Source organism: Cyprinus carpio, chromosome B21 (genome assembly GCF_018340385.1).
Source record: "Cyprinus carpio isolate SPL01 chromosome B21, ASM1834038v1, whole genome shotgun sequence".
Lineage (NCBI taxonomy): Eukaryota > Metazoa > Chordata > Actinopteri > Cypriniformes > Cyprinidae > Cyprinus > Cyprinus carpio.
The window spans coordinates 18,976,199-18,999,818 of record NC_056617.1 but is presented as its reverse complement, the minus strand read 5'-3'; the positions used below and the strand labels follow the sequence as shown (position 1 = coordinate 18,999,818).

General features: G+C 37.7%; 1 protein-coding gene across 10 annotated transcripts in view; it reads right to left on the bottom strand.

Annotated features, from left to right (window-relative positions):
* LOC109067898 (lymphoid enhancer-binding factor 1-like) overlaps positions 1–23,620 on the bottom strand; it is a 62,132-nt gene that overhangs the window by 8,214 nt on the left and 30,298 nt on the right. For 4 of the 10 annotated variants that reach the window (XM_042748344.1, XM_042748348.1, XM_042748349.1 and 1 more), the window contains exons 5-10: positions 16,755–16,833; positions 14,338–14,424; positions 11,165–11,281; positions 9,699–9,752; positions 8,726–8,888; positions 1,881–1,988 (exon numbers count right to left, since the gene is read on the bottom strand). In XM_042748344.1, coding sequence (XP_042604278.1) covers positions 1,881–1,988; positions 8,726–8,888; positions 9,699–9,752; positions 11,165–11,281; positions 14,338–14,424; positions 16,755–16,833 — 608 coding nt within the window. The remainder of the gene's footprint in view (positions 1–1,880; positions 1,989–8,725; positions 8,889–9,698; positions 9,753–11,164; positions 11,282–14,337; positions 14,425–16,754; positions 16,834–23,620) is intronic. The other 6 variants (XM_042748347.1, XM_042748352.1, XM_042748353.1 and 3 more) reach the window with 3 other exon arrangements.

The window sequence follows — 23,620 nt, the reverse complement described above, 5'->3', positions numbered from 1 at the left end:
ATAAAAGGTAGCTGTGATAAACCAGTAAATAAGCATAAATCAGTGGATCTTTGGGACATGGTTTTGTTCAAATAGTAATATTTAATTTTTAATTAATAATATTTAATATTTTAATAATATTATGTATTATTTATACATTTATATATTATCTAATTAACTATAGTTAATTAACCTTCACTCAAATATCAAGATTACAAACACAAACAGTTTTATCTTTGGAGTAACGTCTACAATAAGACACACACATGCATAACTGTTATTTTAATATTTATATACTATTATAGTATTTATTTAGGTTTTTTATTAGCTTTTATTTTTAGACTTTCAGTTTTCATTTTAGTATTTTTTGTAATTTTTTATCTGCTTCTGTTTTTTAATCATTTTTTAAAGTCTTCTTTTAAGTTATATTGTAGTTTTATTTTATTTTATTTTTTTTCAGTTATTGCCTCAACTCTAGAAATTAGAAAACTTGTCCCAGCAACTAACTAAATATCTAATATTTACATATTTCCATGGGCGTTAAATCTATGAGATTTATTATTTGTATTTTTTTTGTACATTTGTATATTATCAAATTAAATATCAAGCACACAGTTTTACATATTAACATATAAAAAAATCATATATTCTTTCAATAGCTGTTTCTTTCCAAAATTGTAAATTTAACTAATGCAAAAAAAAAAAAAAAAAAAAAGGAAAGGAATGGAATAAAAAATTAAACATTGAATAAAACATTTGCAAATGAATTTCTGTTTACACAAGAACAAAATCATCACTTCCTGGAAAAAATGGAAATTGCTGCAAACATGTAGCTTGTTTTCATAAATAATAAATGACTTTATATTAAATGATAAATTAATATTTTGTATTTTCATTGTAGTTTATGCATGTCTTCTTATCTGACACAAAATTACTTTAATATTTTATAATCATTTTAGTAATCATTGTAATAAAAGACTAACTTCTTTAGAATAACATGAACTATAAATCACATGCATAACAGTGTTATTTTAGTATTATTTATATACTATTCTATTCTGAATTTGCTTTTATTTTAAGAATTTAATTTTAATTTATTTTTGTAATTTTGTTATGTGTTTTTGTCTTTTTTATTCTTTTTTAATTGCTTAATTTAATTTAATTTATTTATTTTTATTTCAGTTTTAGATTTTTTATTTATTTTATTTGTAGTTATTAATTTTAGCAACCCAGTCTCACAAAAAATAAGTGCCTCTATGTGACGCTAACATTCAAAAGTATCAGTTTTCAAATCTCGCAGCATATTAAAATTGTTTTGAAGTTGTTACATAATATTCTTATGTAACAGTGTGAGAATTACGCTTTATTAATTGAAACTGTGGACCTGTAAATCATACTTTGTGTGAAAAGTAATAAAGGTTGTCAGAGTTTTACTGTCTCTGTTGTCCATAATAACTGGAAACTGCAGCAATTCGTACATATAGGTACGCTTTTCCAGTTTTGTAGAAAAGTAACTAGAGGCACGTATTTCCAGTGAACCTGGGTAGAATTTTAGTGCCTCATTTTAAAAAAATAGAAATCTTGCCTTGGCAGCTAACTGAAGCTAATATCATCTAATATTTATATTTTATTTTATTGCAGATTCATTTCAATTAAATGCAATGTTTTGATTGTTTTAGTTCTAGTTAATAATAACCCTGAAGCATGAGAAATATGTCTGTTACACAGCTGACGGCTGAACAGATGCAGTCTGAATGAACGGACAGAATAATCTCATTGTGACTGATCTGTAATGAGCTGAACTCAAGAGTGTGGACACTGGATCCTCTTCGACGTCACGTTTATATCCCACACGTCAGAATGATCCTGATTTTCCTCACAGAGTCATGAGAAGCACTTACGTAGTTGTCGCGGGCCGACCAGCTGGGATAAAGCTGCATGTGAAGCTGTCGCTCCTTCCGCGCCAGTTCATAGTACTTGGCCTGTTCCTCACGGGTCAGAGCGTGCCACTGTAACACACACACACACACACTTTAGGTTTGTGAATTGTGGGGAGCTTCCATAGACTTCTGTTACTTTTACACTGACCAAACTATATTTTCTATCCCCTAAACATACCCCTTACAGAAAACCTGTTTTTCAGATAAACATCATTTACTATTATTAGGGGCCAAGCACCGAAGGTGTTTAGGCACCTATTGTATCCGTTAGGGATTCTTATATTATTATTATTATTATATTATATTATTCTTCCGCTTCCGCCGCAAGTCTATGGGAAGCCATAGAACCGACTGCGGGAAAAGTTGTGAAATTTGGCACACTCATAGAGGACAGTGTCAACATTAACCATCGCAAAATTTAAAGTCTTCTAACTCCAGCTCTATAGCGCCACCATTTGTCCAAACTTTCAAAAAATGTCTGCTAATAAGTTTGAACCATAAGGTACAGAAGGAACCATTATATTTTTCTCTGGAAATCCTTGGCTCATGACAAGGCGATTGAACCCCCAAAATTCAAAAAATCGCAAGGTTTAGTTTTTTTTTCTATTTTTAGATATTCGAAAAAAAAGTACTTTTTCTATCTCTTCCTAGACGGTTAGTCCGATTCTCACCAAAAAAAGCTAGCTCAGATCATTATCTCTTCAGACCATGCTGGCAAAAAGTTATGGAATTCAAGTTGATTCGTCCAAAAGTTCTAGAATACCACGCGACCAAATTCTACGAAAAGCACGCAAAAATGCTTGGGAGGCTATAACTCCGCAACGATTTCGCGTATTGAGACCAAACGTGGTGTATATTGTAACAAGCATAGCTTTAGGCTACCTGCAGTGTTTCCGCGCAGTTCCCCCTTAGTGGTCTGGAGATACAAAAGATGCATATTTTTGCACAGAACTTCTGAATGGTTTGGCGAAAAATCACAAAACTGGTGTCTTCAGATTCGGTACATCATGTTGAATTCGAATATGATACCCAGTTTTCCCATGTCAGCCATTGGGTTGGGCGTCGGCCATTTTGAAATTATTAGCTAAGTTGCTGTATTTCAACAAAACCCATTAGCGTATCGTTACGACACTCATTACAAAATGTTCGACACCGTGCCCTGATGGTACTCAAAAACTTTGGGCACAGCGCCACCTTGTTGGCTTCAAAAAGTTATAAAAAGAACTTTAACATATATGCTATATAACGTTTGAATACATTGGACTATTGAGAATGATAAACTGGTCTCCTTAAATTCTTTGGATCATGCCGAGAACATAGATACCCAATTACGACAAAATTGGCCAAAACTTCCTGTCCACCATGTTTGATTCATGTTGAAAAAACCTAATTTGTCAAACTCCTCCCTAGACCGTTAGTCCAATTTTCACCAAATGTGACTCAGATCATCTTCAGTCGATATGTGGCAAAAAAGTTATGGATTTCGTGTCGATATACAAAACGGTTTTCGTTTAGCGCACCAACGAATTTGCTGGAAGGATGCCAAAATGTATCTGAGGTTGTATCTCGGCACAGATTTGACATATTTACACCAAACTTTGCATGTGCCATTGTCACACAAAATTGATCACGCCACATCAATTTGGTAACAGCACCACCTAATGGTCTGGAGTAATAAACATTCATTATTTCTTAATTATTAGCATTTTTGAAAATTTCATAACTTTTTGATTTCATTGAACCTATTGTAATGAAAACTGATCTCAAAATATTCCTTGGGTCATGCCGACAACATACATATCAATTATGTCATAATAAAACCGAACTTTCTGGTCGGCCCATTTTGATTTATGTTGAAAAACACTACTTTTTTGCCAACTCCTCATCAACCGTTGGTTCGATTTTCACCAAAATCGAATCAGATGATCTTCAGATTGTGCTGAGAAAAAGTTGTGGATTTCGTGTCGTAAGACAAAAACCGGTTTTCGTACAGAGCCGTTATAAAACTTTAAGCACTGTGTCAAACTGACTCTAAGGCTATATCTCTTCAAAGCCTTTGGAATCATGACACCAAACTTTGTAATGTGCAATAGTCACTTCACACTGAACCATTCCACACTAATTTGACAACAGCTAAGGTACAGAAGGACATTATATTTTTCTCTGAATCCTTGGCTCAGACACGTCGCTTGAACCCCAAAATTCAAAAAAATCGCTCTAGGTTTCGTTTTTTTTTCTATTTGTTAGATATTCGCAAAATACTTTTTCATCTCTTGTGTGCCTAGAACGGTTAGATCCGATTCTCACCAAAACTTAGCTCAGATCATCTTCAGACTCATGCCTGGGCCAAAATTTATGATTCAGTTGATTCTTCCAAAAGTTCTAGAATACCACGCGACCAAATTCTACGAAAGCACCCACAGGCAACAAATTCGCTTGGGAGGCTGTTATAGCTTCCGCAACGGTTCGCGTATTGAGAACCAAACTTGGTGTGTTGTAACAAGCATAGCCTGATGCACCTGCAAGTGTTTCCGCTCAGCTGTAGTCCCCTAGTGGTCTGGCATATACGATAATTGCTATTGATTCACTAGAACTGATCTTGAATAGTTTGTGGCAAAAAATCGACAAAACTGACTCTCTGCGGATTCGTGCATCATGGTGAAGTCGATGATTACACAGTTTTCCTCCCCTGTCGCCATTTTGGGCGTCGCCATTTTTGATTATTAACTAAGTTGCCTTCTCTCACCAACCCACACAGCGTAATCGTTACGACACTATTACAACAATGTGTTCGAACAATCCGTGCCCTGATGGTACTTCACACACACTTTGGGCACTAAGCGTCCACCCTTGTGGTCAAAAAGTTATAAAACACTTTAACATATCTCTAATAACGTTTGAAACAGTTGACTATTGGCATGACAACGGTCTCCATAAATTCTTTGGTCATGCGCGAGAACGTCTCTACCAATTAGCACAACATTGGCCAAACTTCCTGTCCACGCCTTTTTTGATTCCATGTTGACACCACCTAATTTGTCAACTCGCTCCTAGTACCGTTAGTCAATTTTCACCAAATGTGACTCAGATCATTTCATCTATGCCTGGTCAAACAGTTATGGATTTCGTGGCGATCTACGAAACGGTTTTGCGTTTAGCGCACCTCGAATATGCTGGAAGGATGCCAATGATCTGATTTTGTTCCTCGGCACAGATTGTGACATATTTACACCAAACTTTGCAGGTGGCCATTGTCACCACAACTGATCACGCCACATCAATTTGGTAACAGCACGACCTAATGGGCGGAGTAATAAAACATTCATTTATTTCTTTAATTATTAGCAATTTTTCTTTGCATATTTCATAACTTTTGTTTCATTGACCCTGTTGTAATGAAACTGAGTCTCAAAATATTCCTATGGGTCATTTCCGAACAACATCCCACATACTCCAATATCAGCGTGTGAACAATAATAAACCTGTAGATCTTCCTCCCTAGTCAGAGGCGTTGGCCGCTTCCGTTGCTGATTTACCCGTCTGTATACAACTGAGCTTAACAACACGACTCACAGCTTGTTTTTGAGCACCTCCCAAATCGTAAATCAGACTAGCAGAAAAAGTTGTGGCTTTTTCGCTCGGGTCTGCGTGAAGCAGACCCAAACACCTGTGTTTTTCTCGCCGCTCCGTTACACCCGGATTTCGCCGTTTTCTGAAACTTTAAGCCACTGTCGTCAAAATGACTCTAGGCTATATCTCTCAAAGCTTTGACATACTGACAACAACTTTTATTGCAATAGTCCCACTTCACACTGACCATTCCACACTAATTTGACAACAGCGGAGCGCACACCTATTGGTCAAAACCGTGATAAGCCGATTAAATCCTATTACTAGTGTTGTCTTTATCTGATTTTAAAGCCATTTTGCCTAAATAATCTTTAAAACGGTTTGTTAATTAACTCATGCCGCCTGTTCGTTCTGAAGCTTGCTCATGTAGTGCTTGCCCCGTATTAAATGCGGCTGCTTGCAGCTATATTTTTATATTTTTTTCCCTCGTTGCGGACCCCACAGTCCTGGTACACACTCACACTGCTAGCTTTCTCTCTCACACCCACACACACACCCCAAACCACACACCCCCCCCCCAACACACACACACCACACACAAATCACCTCCTTCTCAACCATCACACACACACACCTCACCCACACTCTCTCTCTCACTCCCACACAGCAAACACACTCTCTCTCACTCCCCCTCTCTTCCGTCTCTCACAAACACACACACACCCTCTCTCTCACACACCTCTCTCTCCCTCCCAGCCAACCCAAACACTCACACACTCTCCTCTCAAACACTCACCTCCATCCCCCACACACACACTCTCTCCTCTCCTCTCACAAAAACTACAAAGAAAAAAGGGGGGGAGGAGGGGGGTCAAGCAGGATCACGGAGCAGAGATCAAGAGAGGTCAACACCAAACAAAAAAGACCCACTGGACCTACGACAGACACACACGACGAGGAGGGGGGCGGCGGAGGGGAGGGGGGGCGGGGGGGGGATGGGGGGGTAAGGAGAGTTGGAGAGGTGTGTGTGGTGGGGGGTTGGGGGGGAAGTGAGAAGTGGGAGAGGAAGACAGGAGTGACCCCCCTCTCTGTTGAGAGTAGCAGTGTGTGTGTCTGGTGTGCACGTACTGGCAAGTGATGTCTGAACACTCACGTTGTGTGGTGTGTGTGGTGGTGTGTGGTGTGTGTTTGGGTTGGCACACACGCCTCAAATCACACAACACCAACACTCACACACACTCACGGATGTGGGTGTTGTGTTTGTGCGATAGTTATAAGTGAGTGTCAGAGTGTGTTTCGAATGTCGAGGGAGACTGAGTGTTGCTGAGAGAGAGCTGTGTCGGAGTGTCGTGTTTGATGGTGCACAAAGAGAGAGGTTGTGTTGTCGACAAAACGCAACTCGATTGAGGAACTTATGTGGTGTGTGGTGTGGTAGGGGTCACACGTCACACTTCTCTCCGCGTTCTCGAGTAGAGGGACACTAACGTCGCAGTCGATCCAACAACAGTGCATCGTGTCTCTTTTTGACACACAACAGAGATGGAGTGAGTTGTGTGGTGGTGTGTGTGGTGTGTTGTGAGCACCACGATCTCTCACACACACACTACGCACACTGTGTCTGGAGCTGGAAGGGGTCGTTGCACTGACGCCTGTACTGTGTGTGGGTGTGCACTGACACACACTAGCATTTGCCTACTCTCATCTTGCTGTGTGTTGAGAGAAAAGAAAGATGAGTGTGAGGGTGTACGAGATCTAGGTGGTGAAAGAACACTCACCACCCTCACACCACAACCAAAGGGAGCACAATCAAAAAGGGGAAAATAAGAAATGACACAGGAGAAGGAAGACAACACGGCACACTCACTCACTCACAAAACAGTCTCATACTCCGCTCCTCACACACTAGGCGGTACAACACACTCACTCACACACGGTCTGACTCTCTCAAAACACTCTCTCTCTCACACGCATGGGGACGCAAAGAGAGGGTTGGGAGGCTCCTCTCATTCCACTCAGTCTCACTCACACACACACTCTCACACACACTCACACACACACACACACTCAGTCTAAAGGGGCTTCACGTGGAAGTCAAAAAAACAAAATCTCTCTCCAACACACTTCTCTCTCTCCACACACACACACACTTCACTCCTCCACAAACTCGCACACGAACTCACTCACACACCACACAATCACACCCACACTCAAACGAAACGACACAACTCACATCACTCAACACACAACACACACACACACACACAACACTATCACACACACACACCACTCTCACACGCAACACACTCACACATCTCAGGACTCAAGAGAGAAAGGCAACAGGGGAAAGCAAACAAAAAAAAAGAAGGGGCAAAACACTCACGAGTCACACGAACACACACACCAGGTCCTCTCACACACCCACACCACACTCGACTCACCACACACACCTCCACATACACACTACACACACAACCACCACACACACTCCTTCACTCTCACACAAACCAAACACACACTCAAACTCACACACACAGGGGTCTCTCTCGCAACACACTCCACTCCACTCTCTCACACAACTGCTCACACACTCACACAAGCATCTCCTCTCTCACACACATGGTAAACACAAACTCCTGCGTCACCTCAACACACCACACAACACTCTCTCTCACACCACACTCCACACACTCACGCAACACACACAAAAACACACTACAGGACGGAAAAAAAAGGGGGTAAACCACACAGGCACAAGAATAACAAACACACACTCACTCACTCCGTCCCTCTCCCCACACACACACACACACAACTCTCTCTCCGACACTCTCGGAATCTCCTCTCACACCACCCACAAACACACCTCACACATGCCTCTCTCTCACACACTCAGTCCGGACAACTCAACACACACACACACACTCTCACACACCACGAAAGCAGCCCCACACACACACACATCACACACAAAAGTATCTCTCCTACGAACACACACTCTCTCTCTCTCACACAACACACACTCAACTCCTCTCTCTCTCACACATTCTCTCACTCCCACACACCACTCACACACACACACACACACACACACACACGCACAATCACACACACTCACAATCACACACACAAACACACACTCACTCACTCACTCTCTCTCTCTCCCTCACTCACACACACACACACTCTCTCTCTCTCAGACTCTGATCCTGATCACAGATGAAGCGTCTGGAACGCACCCGTCGGCCCAGGATCTGGTTGATGGCGGCGCTCTCCTTCAGCGTGCACTCAGCGATGACTTTGGCCCGCATCTCCTTCATGTAGAGCATGAACGCGTTCAGCGGCTTCTTGATCACCGGCTTCTTGGGCTCCTTCTCGCGCTTCATCTCTGCATGAGACTTGCTGTGGTACGTGAGGAAGAAAGAGAAAAACACTTCATTATATACAAATAACAACAGTTAAAAACATGTTTGGATTACAAAGCCCATGATTATCTCTCACCTATAACGATCATTTAAACCACTTATATACTGATTTCATTCATTGATTAGTCACCTATTATTATATTTTTTTCATTGTTGTCTTATGATTATCTTTTTTCAAGGGATATTTGTCTTCATGAGTAAGAGATAAGAGTACTGAAACATTGAGAATTGAAACATACGCAACTACAATTTTTCGATAAACTATGCTCCTTTGTTATCATCATCATCACATGTCTCCTGCTTCTGCTCGGTCAGTTTCTCCATGAACCCCAGTTTGGGAAAATTTGACGTAATGTAATGTTTAATGCATGTTGTTAATAAGAACAAATCTAATATATTTTATTTTTCTTTGTACTTTTATATCAATATAGTGCAAGATTATCTTATTTAAATCAACGTGATCAATGCATAAGGTCAAAAGTAATCTAAAAGTAATCAAAAAGTTGTCAAATAAAAAAGTTACGTTGTGTTACGTATTATTTGTAATTGATTTATTATTTAGATTTGTTTTTATGTTTTTTGTAATGTCTTGTGGATTCATTTGGTAATTAATTTGGTAAGTAATGTATATATTTCACACAAACAGAGCTATTCAAGGCATTAAAATTAAAATAAATACCTTTTATTCTAGACCTGATTCCCACAGACATGTACAATTTATTATGAGGATCAGATCTGTATCAAGTATTTCTATACTAAGTATTAATATTCAGGGGTGCAAACTCACAAGACAATTCCAGATCTCACAGGACCAAACAGAAGATCATTTGCTCTAGAACTTCTAGAGAGGTTATGGAAGAAAAACAGATTCAGATGGGATTAAAATCACAAAGTACGTCCTCCAGGAATACTAGTCCCGTCAAGGTTTCAGCTGTGTTCAGACGTTGCCTTTTTGGTGTTGAGACCAAAATGTGGCACTTAATAAAAAAATGACAAAAATAAACTACTGCGCTTAAATTTCAGAAACCTAACTTCAAGAGTTTCCAGGGGCCTCAATTATAAACAGGTGCGTATAAACCGTCCTAAATTTGTTCTAAGATCGTTTCTCAAAAATGCATATGTTGCCGAAAAGGAACGTGCGCACAAAAACACGTGTGTAGCCTCTCTTCCAGATGTGGCATTTATAAATCACAAATGATCTTGAAATTGTGTGCAGCTGACTGGTGTCAGATCTCCCCCTGATTAATATCATTAGCATATAAAAGAGCATCAGTCAATGTGGAAACAGTTGTTTGAGGACGGAGAGCAGCAGGATGAAGAACTTTAGTTAGTTTAGTGATTTGTGTACACTCACAATAAAATAAAACCGTGTGCTTTAATTTGTAGCATCAAGAAAACAGGATGCTGTTTTAACTATCTCGGTTCTTGTTAATTTATGAAGCGAAACACAGAAACACACCAGAACTCAGCATAGCTTACTTTTTTTACATATTTAGTTTTTATTTAATTATATACAATTTTATTCAGTTTTTCCGTTCACTAATGTGCGGCAGATGCATGACATGTCAAAACTCATGTTCTGTTCATGGTGATATTTGCACATTTATGGCATTATTAACGCGTCATTTTTTAAAATCTAATTTAGTTTTTATTTAACATTCTAATCTTGTCTGATAAAAGTTAAGCAATTATCCAGCATCTGATATCAGTCAGGAAAAATTTACTGAAATGCACATACCTAATACTACTATTATTTCTATTATTATTATTATTATTATTATTATTATTATTATTATTATTATCATCTTTATCATGGTTGCTTCTTATATTCCCAAATACCTGCAGTACTCCAATTGGACACAAGGAAAAGTGTGTACATCTGCTCAGACCCTGACGAGGCTCTAAGCACTTTTCCATGCAAAGACTGTTTTTATAAACATGACCCTGCAGCACAAAAGCAGTCTTAAGTCTCTGGGGTATATTTGTAGCAATAAACAAAAATACATTGTATGGGTCAAAATTATCCATTTTTCTTTTATGCCAAAAATCATTAGGATATTAAGTAAAGATCATGTTCCATGAAGATATTTTGTATATTTCCTACTGTAAATATATCAAAACTTAATTTTTGATTAGTAATATGCATTGCTAAGAACTTAATTTGAACAACTTTAAAGATGATTTTCTCAACGTTTTATAAATGAGGCCCCAGGTCTGTTCTGTGCACTACTGATTGAAAGCAGGAGAACTTACGTGTAAATGTTCCTGTCGAACTGGTCGTGCTCCTGTTTGCCGGAGGGAGGCACTATCGCGGGGTGCGGGATGCCTGTAGGGTGCATGCCGGACTGAAGCATCAGAGAATGAGAGAACCTACACACACACACACACACACACACGGACATCACAGTTATTTCAGCCCACACAATGAGATGTTCGAGCTCTGTCTGTATTAAAAGGGAACTGACCAACACATCAGATAAACACATGATGCACCAGAAAAGACTTTGCAAAAAAAAAAACGTGTTGGTTTTGAATCAGTTTTTGTCAAGATTGAAAATGTGTGATGTTTTGATTGGTTCTGTTATAGATTTTTGTGTGCTACACAGAGAATTGTGTGTCGTGTGAGTGTTTTATGAAATTGAAAACATTGAATCAAAGGCTGAGAATTAGCGTATGGTTTTGCAGATTTGGTGTGTGCTTCTGCTGTTTGAGCGACAGCTTTCAGAAACTGTGTGACAAGTAAAGAATGTGTGTAAGCAGTTGAAAACACAAAAAACTAACGAAGCGTCAATGCATCACGTGACCAGCAGCTGGCGCTCTGTCTGCACCGCCGAAGCACACACTGCAAAACACACACAACCTCGTCCTGCACGAGGGAGAACAAGCACGCCGCCTGAAGCATTCAGTAAAAACTCTAATGTCATTTCAAAGCAGACTCATATTTGAACAGCCAACCCTGATGGGAAAAGACAAGCGTCCCGACACACTCGCAGATCCAGACCCTGTTTTGGATTTGTGCCTTTGACATGAGAAGAATTGAACAAAGATCAATTGACATCCGAATAAAACCATCTCCACAGCTTGGATTTATTACTGCATGTAAGCATATTAACATGATTTGTTCATCTAATTCGGGTTTTGGGTTACAAAGGAAGGATTTGATCACAGCTGACGTCTGATGGGAAAAGCCACAAAAACACTAAAGAGTCATGCAAGAATGTAAGCTCTCTCGCAGCTTGACTTTATATAGTTATGTTTTTAAAGAAGTCTCTTCTGCTCATCAAGGCTGCATTTATTTGATCAAAAATACAGAAAAAAACTGTAAAATATTTTTCCAATTTAAAATAACGGTCTTCTGTTTTATTATACTTTCAAATTTTATTTATTCCTGTGATCAAAGATGATTTTCAGCATCATTACTCCAGTCTTCAGAACTCATTCTTATATGCAGATTTATTATCAGGATACTTCGATGATGAATAAAATATTAAAAAGAACAGCATTTATTCAAAATAGAAATCTTTTGAAACAATATACACTATAATAATACTTTTATTCAGCAAGGATGTATTATATTAATAAAAAGTGATGGTAAAGGCTTACATTGTTAGAAAAGATTTCTAACTGAAGACTGGAGTCTGAAAATTCAGCTTTGACCACAAGAATAAATTCTATTTTAAAGTATATTAAAATAGAAAACCATTACTTTGAATTGCAATAATATTTAATATTTTTGATCACATAAACGGAGCCTTTATGAGCATAAAAGACTTCTTTCAAAAACATTAAAACTTTTGCATGGCAGCATATAAAATCCAGTTTTTACCAACTACAGTTTTCTGTTTGTTACCTGAATGTTTGCTGTTATTCTGTATGTCAAAGTGCATGATTTAACTTCCAAAACAATTGCAGTCACCAAAATGCATACCGTCTTTCCAAAACACACCTACAGGGTCAAAACCTTGCATGCACATTCATGACTAAATAAGAAAGAAATTCAAGAACAAACGAGTTTAACCAGTGTTTCAAGCAGTTTAAAAACTGAACCACAGCACAACAGCAGAGTTCCTCAGTTTACAAACCACTACTAGATCTACCAATATAATGTGTATCTGCATATTAATGCATGTTAGCTGTGTCTGCATCCACAGTACAGCATGATCTCTCGTAACTGTAATTAAAACAGTGTTCCAGCTTCATTCAGTTCAAGCTCTGCTGAAAGCATTCGTTTCAGCTCTCAGTTGAAAATCAAGGAGAAACATTGCTTTAACATAAAAAATGAGAGCTATGACCACCAACATCACAGTAACATTGTTCATTACAGGCGTGCTGCAGTGTTGTTGTCTGAAACTCAACAGCTCAAGCTCTTTACAGCAGGATGGATTCTGATTGGCTGGAGCTTTTGCACATCTCTGTGTGTCTCAGCAGCGGAAGTCGTCATAGTTGGGTGAACTTGAAGAGCGGTGAATGGGAGAGTACCACAAATATATATATTTTTTGCATTCCCATTTGCTCAAATATCAAAAGAAAAACTCCACTAGAATTTTTGTGTTATTTGATGCAAATGTGATATAATACAAATTATGGTGTCATAAATGTTAATACATTTTTTAAAAGATAAAAATATAAAAAACTACAATGCTGATGACCGTTAAATGCATCGTCACAGTCTTGTGAAAAGAGCTCATCTTTTATCGTTCGTCAGAACCACTTAAACTTACTCTTAGTGTGCAAAGTTATTTCCAATATGTGACCCTGCAGCACAAAATCAGTCTTAAGTCTCTGGGGTATATTTGTAGCAATAGCCAACAATACATTGTAAGGGTCAGAATTATTGATTTTTCTTTTATGCCAAAAATCATTAGGATATTAAGTAAAGATCATGTTCCATGAAGATATTTTGTATATTTCCTACTGTAAATATATCAAAACTTAATTTTTGATTATTAATATGCATTGCTAAGAACTTTGATGATTTATGATTTTCTCAATATTTCTATTTTTTTTAGCACCCTCAGATTCCAGATTTTCAAATAGTTGTATCTCAGACAAATATTGTCCTATCCTAAAAAAAAACAATACATCAATGGAGAGATTATTTATTCAGCTTTCAGATGATGCATAAATCTTAGTTTACAAAAATTGACACTTAAGACTGGTTTTGTGCTCCAGGGTCACATATTTCCACTCGAGTCACAACCATGTAAAACCACTATAATGCACAGCTTGCAAGCTCAGTGGACAAGTTTCAGCTGAATACAGTGTGACTCGGAGCGATGCAGAGCTGAATCCGGAGCGTTCCTGTAAGCGCGGCTCAGTTTGGCAGTAGTTAGGGTCATGATGACCGGGAGCAGGACGTGAGCTCAGCGGCGACACACATACGGCTGAAGCGTCAGGGGAAGCACAGCTGAGGTCTGGTACTGTACCTGGGGAAGGAGGAGCTGCTCTGGAGGCCGGAGGAGAAGGACTGTCTGAAGCCGCAGGAGGGCAGAGGATAGACAGGCTGATTGGGCCTGCGGGTCGGGGGACAGAGTTAGAGCCCCGGCCGGTCTGACAGGTGGATTTACTGAAGACTCAACTGCTCTCCAAACACTGAACACTGTCCAGGGCAGGACTAACTGTTGTCTGACCAATGGAGGCAGGAAACCTCTCTGAAAACAATTCTGGTGCTTTTCTGATCAAGGAGGGCCTTAACTATACTTAACTAAAACTGAAACTAAAATTACAACTATATATATATATATACACATATACACTTTGGCTAGTTGCAACATTTCTCATTTTAATTCAGTTTAACTTGATGCACAAAAAATAAATAAATAAATAAATAAATAAAATGGAATATATATATATTAAATGATGCACTCAAAAAATATTTCAGCTTAAATTTATGATTTATGTTTTGGAATTGCATTGAACATTTTCATCTATTTGGATAAAACAGTTTTAACAACCTTTTATTTTGTTGTATGTCGGGCACTCGAACAAATCTATTTGCATCTGTTTGATTTAATTTCAATCGTCAGGTTTTCAAAATGCATTTATTCAAATCAGAATCAATCTGTTCATTGTGATACTTCAGTCATTAAATGCATGGGATTGAAACTAACTGGATTTATTGATAATAAATACATAAACCTGGTTATTGAGCATTTAAAACACATTAGAGTTTATATTAAAAAATCTGACCTGTTTCATTTATGTACGATAAACAGATATGAATCAGATTAAGTTTAGTTGTTTTTAGTGAATTAGTCACATTTATTCATTTAGAGGATGCTTTTATCCAAAACGACTTAGAATTGGGGAATACATCGATTCATCTTAAAGAGATGCGTTTTCAGCAAATGGAGACACAATTCATGTGCAATTAAAAACATAAATCTTAAATTTAGGCGTAAGTATTTATTGATTGTACTCTTAATGTTTGACGTTTCTGGTTCCATTGGTCTGCTTCAGCGCTCGTCAATGTCCAAATGTTTCAAGTGACCAATCAAATCAAAGAAGGCGGGGCTTCACTGTTCAGTTACCGAGCACGATTTTTTCAAATCTTCACTTTACGGCAGTACAATGAGCGAGGTGACAGCTTGCTTTCTCAGGCCTTGACAGACGTCAGGTTAACGGAGAACAAGACACCATCAACACACAGCTTCAGTCACCAGATCCACACACACACCGACAGAATATACATCTCCTCCAACACACTGCACGATGAAAACATCTGTCAGATCAATCTGACACTCACACAACATCAGCCGAGTCTCTCTCCCAATCAGCTCGCCAATTTATCACACACACAAGACCAGAGAGATTAATATCAGCTATGAGCAATATAATAACGGCACATACTGTAAGATATTAAAAAAAGTAATATTTTGAAAAAACAAAATGTTAAACTCATATGAGACGTACATTATGAGTGCAACCAAAACAGTCAAATTTAATAATCACCTTTTTTAATGAAATAACAAAAAAATGCTATCCCTTTAAATCTTAATCTAATCTTAAACTACTTACTGAATACTTAAATATTCATGACTTATATTATAAAATCAGTGACTTTAAAACCAATTGTAATTAAAGAAACAAAACTAAAACTGGAACACCAAGCGACACAAAGTGATGGCACGGGTCATAAAAAATAAAATAAAATAAAAAACACAAAATTAGTAATTTCTTAAACTAAAATTTTCACAATGTAGCCAAAGAAGCCTACATTTATTTGAACATTGTTTCATTTATACAGTATATTAAGTGCTGCCATAAGATTATAAACTATGAATATATCATATGTTTCTACACTTTATTACTATTCAATTTATTATGCTATAACCAATTATGCATTGGCAAACTACAATATGAGCTCAAGATTGGAGAAGATTACTACATTATGACCATTATATTAAATTATATATAATATTCAATTCCATTATATTAAATAATACAACAAGTACAGTTATTACATTAAGTTTCTACACACATACACTCTTGAAAATAAAGATGCTTCACAGTGATGTCATAGAATAACCTTTTTTGTCTAAATGGTTCCATAAAGAACCTTTAACATCTGAAGAACCTTTACATTTCACAAAAGCTTCTCTGTGACGAAAGAAGGTTCTTCAGATTATAAAAAGATAAGAAGAGATTGACCGAACGGTTCTTTGTGGAACCAAAAATGGTTCTTCTATGGCATCGCTGCGAAGAACCTTTTAAGCACCTTTGTTTTTAAGAGTGTAAATGTACAGTGGCTCAGAAAACCCTGGAACTCTTCACATTTAAAGTCTGGTTTGTAATGCTCTCGAGGAGAGATGTGTGCACTCACGGACGCTGAAGGGGCTCTTACCAGTTCATGGACGGAGTGATCTGGCCTTGAGGCAGCGAGTAGAAACCGGAGATTTCCTGTGACTGATGCCTGTGAACACCTGGAAGACAGCGAGAGGAGGACGGCCGTTATTAGCATGCTGGGAACCTGCCTTTACACCAGCCTCGAACCCCGGCCAGACGCCGGAGACAAAGAGCCCAGCGTCTTGTCCCGCACTTTCTGCTGCTGAGCGGAGAGGAGACAGAAATGATGAAGAAAGCCACCACTATTCTGAATATTCATTTATTTATTTAGGGGAGATCAGAAAGACTTTCAATATCAAAACTGATTTTACAGAGCAAGAGGAAGCCCAGCTGTTACTTATCTCATAACTTTCTTAATATTTTGAATCTGTTTTTATTTTTATATCTTGTTTGCATTTTTATTTTAGAAAGTCAAAGTTGTTTTTGTCATTTTTAGTATGATTTTTGTTTGTTTGTTATTTAAAGACGTCTCTTCTGCTCATCAAGGGTGCATTTATTTGATAAAAAAAGAAGGTAATATTGTGAAATATTATTGCAATTTAAAATACTGATTTTCTATTTTAATATACTTTAAAATATAATTTATTCCTGTGATCAATGCTGAATTTTCAGCATCATTACTCCAGTCTTTAGTGTCACATGATCTTCAGAAATTACTCTAATATGATTTATTAACAATGTTATTTGTTTGGAAACTGTGATAAATTTATCAGGATTCTTTGATGAATAAAAAGGAAAAAAAAAAAAAACAGATTTCATTTAAACTAAATAATATATATTAATTATCTGTTAATAATTAAAAAATAGTTGGTTTTAAATTATAAAACAAAACTAAATTTTCATAGCCTAATGAAAATGTAATTTCCCCAAATTACATTTTATTTTTGCCTAAATACACTTTCCCCTTATTTTTAATTGTTTAATTTTATTTCATTTGCAATAAGCATGTCTAATCAATTGATTTAAAAAAACAATGACAATTAAACAAATTATTATTATTATTATTATTAACAAAAGTAGAGCCATATGATGTTTTATTTATTTAATTAGATTATTTTCAAATTCTGTTGTTTTTTTAATTTTTCTGAATTTATGATTTAATACACATTTATTATCAAAAACAGTAGTAATAAAATAAATATATAAAACATTAACAATTAACATTTTAAAATGCAATCAAAAGAAAATGTAATGATTTCTTTCATTTTTGCCATTTATATTAAGGTTTACCATTTAATTTAAAACATGGAAGAAGAATTGCGTGAGATTCCTTAAAATGTTAAATTATTTCATTATCATTTCTACTTTGAGAAGTACAGTCTACTGCACAACAGCAATGCATTTTCTGTGGGTTGCTGTGAAGAGCCTGGAGTTTTAGTGTGAATACAATGGTACTTTTTCTCAAAGGAAATTGTGAAATGCTGGTGAAGTGACTCTCTGAGCAGCTGTGTTGATGAAGTTCATGTGTTCATGTTCTCATACATTGAGGGAAATTCTGTGCCATTCTATGCATTATACTGTAAATGTGATTTCTGATGATGCTCAATCCAGTCATAAAAAAATGGCAGAGTCCTACTCTTGAGTGATTTTAGTTACACAACACAGTAAAGAGCATTCAGAAGCAGCAGAATCTCTCTTATAGACTCTCTTTCATATCTTCAGGACACTTTCAGTAATGATTAATTTAAGCATCAACAGATGTTTCTCCAAAATGATTAGAAATAGAAATAACAGCTTGATGAGTCAGTAGCTGTTATACAGTAGGAGTGTGGAGATCTCTGACCTGCGATTGGCATTTTGGCAAATCTGAGCACACTTTAAGACAGTGTTGAGACGTCTTCTAAAGCTCTAGAGGAGACGCAGATGAGGTCAGGAGTCTTGATTTAATCGCAGTGCCGTCTGGTTTTCTTCTCAACAGCTTCATATCTTCAAGTAAATCTATGGCTTTATGACTGAATTTGCATGTGGTCTGCAAGTAAAACCATCTTCTGTGATTTTATAATTGCGAAAACAATGCATGAGCATCACTGTGCTTTTCTGCAGGAAGTCATTTGTCCGCAGGACCCCGTAGTTAAGAGCGACCCCGAGCAACCTGTGTTTGCTGAAGAATGCTGCGTGATGACTGTAATTTGCATTTGCTCTGGGCCTGTTTGTGAAGCGAACCCTCAATAAACCTGCCCTGCTGGAATGTGACCGAGTCAGTGGGTTCTACCTGAGAACCTGCAGCTCACGCTTCTCTCCAAAACCTCAAGACGAAAGCTGTTTTCTAAACGCATCACATAGATCTTATTGTGAACGATTCATCCGTGCCTATGTTTCACGGTACTTGACAAGCACATCATTTTTAATCAAAATGTCATAACTGGATCTTCTTATGGCTTCTCACAGTAGATCTGTCATTACTTCAGGTTTAACCTGACTTTAAGACAATTAAGCACAGCCTTAGATAATTACTGTAATTAAGGGGTGTGAATCGGCACTGGTTTCACGATTTAATTCGATAATGATTATCATGTCAACGATTCGATACAATTCGATGCATCATGTTTTTTGTGCATTTTTATTAAATTATATAAGCAGGCTACTTTTTAAAATAATTACATTAATGTATAATTAATTAATTGTTAAGAATTAAACAACGTAAATATAGCTTCAAAACATACAAGCAAATATAAAGTAATGGGGGGGAGACAATTGCAAGTGTTGATTATAAGAAAGGGTTTTAAAATATATTGTAATAATACTTCAGACTTCATTTATAAATCATAATGTTTCCAAACTCTTGACAAATACAGTATATGCATTTCTTTGCATGTTAATTTTAACTCCTTTAATTCAGAAATGTGTGAATCCTCTCTAATAGCACAGAACCCCAGTTATTGGTCATGAATGCAAGTTAACATTTCTTATAATAACTCATTTTCAGAACATTCCCAGCGCAGCCGACAGAAGGTAAAATGAGCAATTCTTGATGGAAAACATGAACAGCAAACAGGCTGCCTTTAAAACAGTCTTTCAATATAAGACACGATCCACTGCGCGAAAGTGAAACCGATCAAACCGATGCCTGAGATGACTGGACCGCAAGCGCAGAGAAAACACCATCAAGATATCAAACAAAGTACAGTAAAACGTAAACCCTTCACATACAGTAAGTGTCAGAGGTTCAAACGTTCACTGTTCGTGCTCCACCATGTACTTCACCTGGATGTACAGTCATGACACATTTCAGACCCGCGACAACATCGTCATGTGAGCGCGTCGGGTCACGGTGGTTGAGTCTGGCACAGTTGACTGACTTACACACACAATGAAGTGAGCTGACATGAGGACAGGTGTCTGACCACAGTCGACCTCCTTAAACAGGCCTTGAAGGGGTCATGGACTGCCTCCGTTTTTATTTTGTACTGTCCTCTGAGGTCCACTTAAAATGTTAGCAAGATTTCTACATCAAAAAAACATATATTTTTTTAATAGGCCTGGCTATAAACGGATTCTTCTGTGATTTAGGTTGAATACGCATATAGTGCTCATATCAAATGATCTGTTTAATAGACAAAGCAATAGTGAGCATGTAATAAAAGCGGTAACTCACACTTGTGCTGTGACATTACTGTCGGATCTAATATAGTTGCACAGCATCGTGGTTTAGTTTCAATCTTTCTGAAAATCCCACATCAAATTGCGAACGAATTTGGAAACGAATCTGCGGTAAAATGACGTGAACAAAGGACCACGTTCTTACTGATGCGGTCTGGATGTTCATTAAAAATAAAGTTCATTCACTCGTTCCTAACGTTAGGATCAGAAGGATTTTCCACAGCTTGGCACTGCACAGCATCTTGTTGTCTTCAGAGCATATTGTTTGGTTTCTACTTAGATCTGTGTTCACCTCTCTTGTTATTTACGTTACATGTGTGAATAAGTGGGTGGGGCTAAACAGGCAGCAATGTAGAATTGGTGGGCGGGGCTAAACAGTAGGGTTGGGAATCATTAGAAATTTTCCGGTTCCGGTTCTGCCTAACGGATCCGGTTCCAGTTCCATTAAAATCATTAAACAACTATTTAAAAAATAGTGGTAAGGAAAAATGCACAATACTCAACTACTCAATGTTTAATACTGTTTATTACTTACTGTCAACTTAATTTAGAGGTTGGCAATGACAAAATTCAACATATAATACAATATACGGATCTTCATAAGTAGGGTTGGGTATTGTTTTTCCGGTTCCAATTCTGGTTCCATTTAAATTAAATATTATTATGTTTTTTACTATTTTACCTTGATTGAATGTAGTGTTGCTGGAAGTTAGTAAGTAATGTTGAGTAATGCTAGTCCATCAATCAGCATGTGCTTCAAAGTTGATGTTTTTTACACTATCAATAACATTTTGCTTTTCAAGCAGGAATAAGCTGGTTGGCCAAATAGCCCCTTGAGGACTAAGACACTTGTTCATTTCCCTAAATTAATGAAATATAAAGTGTTGTACTTATAACCATGTATACACACACTCCATAAAGCCCCTATTTTACAAATAATAATGCAGTCAGGAGATGCTGTGATGCAATGAGTGGTTTCCACATCTTTAAACATTTAAAATGCATGAAACTAAATATTTTCTATCACTTTGTTTATCACTCTTGAAATGACCTGTACACTAAATAATCTACCCTCATACTTACATAACAATAGCAGTGTATTTATTTAGTGGTCCAAGTTGAAGTCAGTGTGTATATTAATGACAATATGGGGCAAATATAATGTAATTGAGTGGCAGCAGGTGCTGCGCGCTGCCAGTACATGTACAGTCAGACAAAACGATGTGCAGAGTTATCAAAGGCGTGAGTGCGCGTACAGTCGTGGGAAACATGTGTTTGTTAGTTAAAGATACGGCGCGTCATTGGAATCAATGTAATGAATGAGGCAGGGTGGCGTTTCTGTTATTTGGTTTGTGACATCCTTTACAGGAAACGCCAAATCGTCAGAACACCGGCGGAAGGCTGCTCACAGCGCTTGGTCACGTGTCACACCAGAACCGATTTCGGAACCGAAACTTAGAAATTTCTCACAGTTCCGGTTCTTTTCGAAGGACAGAACTGGTTCTGAATAAAAACCAGTTCTCGGTTCCCAACCCTACTAAACAGGCAGCGATGTAGAATTGGTGGGTGGTGCTAAACAGGCAGTGCTGTAGAGTCAGTGGGCGGGGCTAAACAAGCAGTGCTGTAGAATCAGTGGGAGGGGCTAAACAGAGTGATGTAGAATTGGTGGGTGGGGCTAAACAGGCAGCGATGTAGAATCGGTGGGCGGGACTAAACAGAGTGATGTAGAATTGGTGGGCAGGGCAAAACAGGCAGTGCTGTAGAATCAGTGGGTGGGGCTAAACAGAGTGATGAAGAATTGGTGGGTGGGGCTAAACAGGCAGTGCTGTAGAATTGGTGGGTGGGGCTAAACAGGCAGTGCTGTAGAATCAGTGGGCGGGGCTAAACAAGCAGTGCTGTAGAATCAGTGGGTGGGGCTAAACAGAGTGATGTAGAATTGGTGGGTGGGGCTAAACAGGCAGTGCTGTAGAATCAGTGGGAGGGGCTAAACAAGCAGTGCTGTAGAATCAGTGGGTGGGGCTAAACAGAGTGATGTAGAATTGGTGGGTGGGGCTAAACAGGCAGTGCTGTAGAATCGGTGGGAGGGGCTACAATAGCGCCACAATAGCGCTGTATGACACATGCATTGCTTTTATTTTGTTTTTCCTTTTTTTATTACAATTATTCACTAACGTGTTCACTATATTATGAAATATCTGATATTCCGATTCTCAAATACATGAAAGTAAATGTATTTGGTAGTTTAAACACCTTTATGATGACCATGTCAGTTGATCTAAAACGGGTGATGGGCACCGCCAAGTTTGCACTGAATCCGAGCTGTGGGATTTACAACATGTGAATTCATCCTCTCCTCCCGAAAGACATTAAAGAAAGTTTCCAGTGAACTAGGAATGTGAAATAGGAGCATAGGTTTGATTAGGTGTTTTTTTGTTTTGTTTTTTTGTGTATCAGGCTTTTATAGCTCAGTATTACGACAGTGAGAATAGAAAAACAGGTTAGTTTTATTCAGATCTTTATAACATTATAGCAGACACTTACATAAAATGATATAAATATCATTCGTCACTCTATATCTCCAATAATATGTCTCAGTAAGATGTTTAGTGCTTAGTTTGATGATCAAGGCCTTAGAAATTTGTGTATCAAACATGACATGAAGTATACTGTATAGTATATTAACTGTAGGCTGTTTATAGTTGCTGCATTAAAGGAATCATCCACATCCACAACTGAACACTGCCATCACTCACAAAACGCAAAACATATTTCTGAGGACTCTTTTAGGAGCTCTTGCTGTACAATAACACATCATGTTGAGCACAGCTGTCAAGACTAAAAAAAACACCATAACAGTAGAAGTAAGCTTCAGTGCTTCAGCGGAGGGGAAGATTATCTGTGAACAATGACTCAAATGCAGGTCTGTTCCTCACACAAAGAAAATCCCTCTTATTTTTATATCAAATAATATAATGCTGTAATTTTTCTAAATATTTGCACATTATCGATTTGATACAATAGTTCAATAAACAAGAAGTTAGTATTGTTATATTTTAGACACAGTATTGTCTGTTTTAGCTCAGTTTCACAAATGCCAGAACCTTTCTCTGAGTCTCTGAGCAACACAGTGCTGATCGAGACAAGTGAGCCAATGATTCACTGACTCTTTCATAAAGACAGTCACCTGCTTCATTCTTGACTGAATCAGCTGTTTGAAGATATTGGTTGTGTACACAGCAGTGAACACATACACAATCTCGACTA